This window comes from Octopus sinensis, linkage group LG3 (genome assembly GCF_006345805.1).
Source record: "Octopus sinensis linkage group LG3, ASM634580v1, whole genome shotgun sequence".
In the NCBI taxonomy this organism is placed as follows: Eukaryota; Metazoa; Mollusca; class Cephalopoda; order Octopoda; family Octopodidae; genus Octopus; species Octopus sinensis.
This window is the reverse complement of record NC_042999.1, coordinates 39,257,795-39,262,794: the sequence shown is the minus strand read 5'-3', so window position 1 is coordinate 39,262,794 and position 5,000 is coordinate 39,257,795. Positions and strand designations below refer to the sequence as shown.

At 33.4% G+C, this 5,000-nt stretch overlaps 1 protein-coding gene across 1 annotated transcript in view; it reads right to left on the bottom strand.

Annotated features, from left to right (window-relative positions):
* LOC115209438 (keratin-associated protein 5-5-like) overlaps positions 1-5,000 on the bottom strand; it is a 114,025-nt gene that overhangs the window by 1,218 nt on the left and 107,807 nt on the right. The window contains exons 2-3 of the mRNA XM_029777863.1: positions 2,299-2,386; positions 1,543-1,598 (exon numbers count right to left, since the gene is read on the bottom strand). Coding sequence (XP_029633723.1) covers positions 1,543-1,598; positions 2,299-2,386 — 144 coding nt within the window. The remainder of the gene's footprint in view (positions 1-1,542; positions 1,599-2,298; positions 2,387-5,000) is intronic.

The window sequence follows — 5,000 nt, the reverse complement described above, 5'->3', positions numbered from 1 at the left end:
ACTTGGTAAATGTTATACCGATGCACATATATATGGAAATCAAGGTAGATGGCCCAAGTATCATAAATACAAATAACACGGATGAAGGCTGTACGATAAATGATATCAGTTTCAGTAGACTGTAACATCACAGTCATATTCAAATTAAAGTGTTTAGGAATGAAGACTTTGACACTGAAATATCCATAATGTGGGACATGCTCAAATCACACGAAATAATCACGGACACGGTGTTCGTAGATCGTTCAAATGCGATTGGAGAAATTTACTAACAAAATACCTGGAAAAGTCAGCGTCAAGAACTCATAAAATACTCCGATTAAGTACAATACCTATACAATCTGTAGTACAGGGATTGAAAGAACATTTGTCCTGTGAAAGCATGTATTTGAATTTTGTATTGTCTTATACAAGATGAAAAGGTAGACTTTATATATATATATATATATATATATATATATATATATATATATATATATATATATATAAGCACAAGGCAAGCTGTTTTCATGGGAATGGGTTTCTCGCTACTCCAGAGAACTTTCTTGATTGGTGCTAAATTTTTATCAGCCCGATGGAATGAAAACTGATGACAGTGGGATTTGAACTTCCAAATGTAATGAAGCAGAAAAAATAAGTGTTAGGTGTTCTAACCAATATCATTCCGATAGGCCAACTCACCACTGTCTTACTATTTAAAACGCTGTGATTACTGTTGCTGATGCTACAACTACTGCGGTTACTGCTGCTGCTGTTACTGCTGCTGCTGCTGCTGATGATGATGATGGTAGATCAAGAAAAATATAAAAAGGGGAAGACGAGAAGGTAAGCAAGGAGAAAAAGGAAGAGATGGAAGTAAAAGAAGAAGAAAAACAACAACGACAACAACAACAATTATCAATTGACAGCTCAAAGCACTTAAACAGGTAAGAATCTCTGAGATACTATATAATGAACAAAAAACATTTGTTAATTAATAATGGGTAAATCAAATGGCTACAGCGTGGCAGAATTTGTGGCGTATTGTACAAAATGCATTGCATTAGTTAGATATCGTGCTTAATTTTCTTGCTTAAAATCCCTTCAACTGTACATTTGTCATATAATTTCTATATAGGATTGAATAACAAACAACTGAGATAGAAGCAAGTACCTTAACTATCACTACTTTAAAAAAAAAAACGACGAAAGAATTATCGCTTGGTCACCCGTTGATATATAATCTTAAACATGTAATGATCAGTAAATCGATTCTGGTTATCCTGAAAATCCCATAGGTTAAATATAAAAATATAGTAGCCATCAAAATCTAAACAAAAGAAATTGATATCTAGAAGAAATAGATATAGCGAAAATAAATGGTGGAATTCTAAAGAAAATCAATTAGAAATAGAATTATATGCATAAATTTATTGAGCTTCCGAAATTCAATTTTAAGGATTAGGAGATCTGCATACCAAATAAATAAAGTATTTTAATTGAAAAGTAAATAAATGGAAATAAACAATGAAGCAACGTTTTTTTTTTTATCTATACACTTACAAAACCAGAAGAGGTATTTCTTTCTCATTCATGCAAACTAAGATGAAAACTAATACCTGTAAAGACAAATTGCAAAAGATAATAATAAAAACAATACGGTAATAATATCGTAAGTAGTAAAGCAATCGGCGAGGAAGGAAAATACGGTAGTCAGGGATAAAAATGTCATAAATCTATGGAGGAAAGTGGCAGATAGATATTAAATCACATTCAAGAAATTCTATGTATGCTTCAACAATGCTTGCAGCCAGGAAACGTTAATGTCACCAGAGAAATTTAAGAATTCCTTCTGATAAATTCCACCAGGATAATATTAAATTTATACAACAGAATAAACAATAAAACTACAATTAGATAGTTGGAAATAAGAATAAGGAAATGAGGCATCGTATAATGAATGAAAAAAATAGTGTTCATTAATTTCTTTTTCAATGATGGATTCTAATCATTAATTAAAGGAAAAAGAAATGTTCAGATACTGTGCAATTTCGAGAAATCCTAATTATTTATTATTTCTTATCAATTATTTTCGTGTATGTATGTTTGTGTATATGTGTGTGCATGCGTGTGTGTGTGTGTGTGTGTGTATGTGTGTGTGCGTCTGCATGTGTGTATGTGTGTGTCATACTGAACGGATGGTGTGTGTGAGTTTTCAAATGAAGTTAAATTATACTTTCTTACAGACAAATCATGAAAGTAATGAAAATATTGAAAAAGCGTAAAAAACACAGGCAACTACTACAGAACTCAAGTTACCGAGTCTTTTAATTCTTTCACGATCACACCAAGGTCTTTCTCTTCGTAATGATTAATTATATTCTTTGTCCGTAGATTACAATAGATTCTGAAAGACATCACGCAACATTATTCATAAGTGTGATTCATTAAAAAGGTTTGCTTTATGCGTCGTCAAAATCTCTTAATGAAACAGTGTTCAAATTTTGTGATACAGCGGATTCAGCAATTTTTTCTCAGTGTACTATTACGTAATGTTCCGGGGAAAATGTAAAGTACTTGTATAATAAGTTTCTGTGATGCATATAATTAAATATTTATTTACAGATGACTTCTAAGAACGCTCATTTCTAAATAAAATGCAATCCAAAAGACATGTGTGGTATCCCCTCTGTTTTTGTCAATGCCGTTGTATATGCTTCTTTCTTTATTTCACCCTTTCTTCACGTACAGATGCCGCTCCTGCACACACAGACACACGTCCGCATACTTACATATACGCATACACACCTGGACAGACAGATACACACGCAGACATATAGATAGAAAGATAGATAGATAGATAGATTGATTGATTGTTTGATTGATTGATTGATTGACTGATTGATTGACTGTTTGATTGAACGATAAGTTGGTTCATATATGTGCATAAGGGAATCCTAATCATTGCAAATAAGAATGAAACGTTGCCAATTCAGTAATTATTATTTTTGTTTATTGTCAATTAACAAGACGTCATAACTGTAGTACATGTGAATGACACACTATTTTCAATATGTTACTGTTTCCAGTAATGTAACTTCTTAAAGGTATTGGCATTTTATTTCTATTTCTATACTCCATAACTAGTGATGATTATACTGTCACAATGAAATGTAATAAGGAAACATACCTTCCTTCCATATCTCACGTTGCCAGAACACAGAAATGATATCATACCTTTAAAAGTGACTATTATTCTTCCCATGAAATGAATACTTGGCTTTTAAAACATATATTAGTCATTCAGAACTATCGGAGCGCGAGGCTCTCTATCCGAACGCATGTTCGTGACGTGGTAGTGATCTGTAAACCATTTTGAGAAGGAACTGAAAACACAAGTATAAACGCACAATGTAAATATGCGCGCTGAATTCGTAAAAAAGAAGCGAAGAATAAAAACGCAACGCGAATGCCAAAATAAATCGGAAGAGAAGAACAGACAAATCATGTGATGGTCTCAACGCGAAGTCTAACATCATTATCAGCATTGCTGCAATTCTCTTGTTATATCACATATAGAAGCCATTATGAATTGATATAAGCTAACACCATCATCACGCAGCTTTCCTGCTATCCACTTGTTATAATATCATATATATCGGAGCCATTGTGAATTGATATGAACTGTCTGGGTTTTTTTTCCTTTCTGAAAGTTTCTTATTCGTTATAAGAGTGCTTCTCAACTGAGGTGCGCATGAATTTGAATGTCCATATAAAATTTAGTTGTTAAAATTCATAAGAATTAAACTGCTACAATACACAACATATTTCATTTTGTTTTTATACAATTCATATTATTTCAAAACAGAAATACAGTAACTGTATATGCATCGAATGACAATGGTGGTCTAGTAGATTGAAATAGGAATCAAATGTCTCCCTAAGCAAAAACGGGTTGAGGACCAGTGTTTTTAAATAACAAGTTAGAGGCAGTACATGTGTATATGTGTGAATGTTAAGATTCTTGTCTATAATTGTATCCAGTACATTTACAGTTACATGGAATATTAAGGATGGATATTATTTACAGATAATGTTTTCCGAACATTATTCCAATTTACCTGAAATTTGACCCTTCGATTTGAGCGAAACTTTGACCTTATCAGGTTGTGAGGATAACAGGTTTACCCAGAAGAATAAGATGAATAAAGGAACTCTATAAAAGATTGGAAAGTTCGTAGTAAATCGCAAAATATTCCGAAATTTTAACATTAAGCGTTGCTGCGAGAATTGCATGGAATATCGAATGATTGAAAAGGTTTTCTTTCAATGCACTGATTTATTTTCCTAGATCTAAAGAGAGTAAGTGATTCGTTTACGATGGGTCGCGTTTGAATATAGTAAACATTACCCACCTACAAGAATCAGAGATGGACCCAAGGCGGAGGCCTGAGGGGCACGTGCCTCACTCCCTGCGGCCCAGAAAAGATGTACCCTTTTCTAAATAATGTTTTCTCCTGGAATTATATTCCCTTCTGACCTTGTGTACTCCTTCTGAAAACTTCCCGGGACCGAACCTGAGAATTATGAGCCAACATCATGTATAACATAAACTCCACACAAGTTAAAACCTAGTACCTTAAAACGGATTTTGCTGTTTTCACATAAATTTATATAATACAGAGCCCGTACTGAATAATTTAATACAGATATAAACTAATAGAATCGAGCAGACAATACGAAATGCAGGAAGAGTAGGTAGGAACTCAAAAGCATTAACGTTAAGAGAAATAAATTTCTGAAATGCCCGGCCACCCTAGAGTAGTTTTCTGGGGAGACACTGCCACCTTGTGTTGTATGCAAGCGAGGCGTCACTGTATGCTCTACCGTTTCATAGAAAAAAAACACTAAATAACACGCAGAGCGTAGCAACATGTCAAATTTTAAAATGAAAATATCTGCAATACAATATTATTTTCTACTCTAGGCACAAGGCACGAAATTTTTAGGGAGGGGGCCAG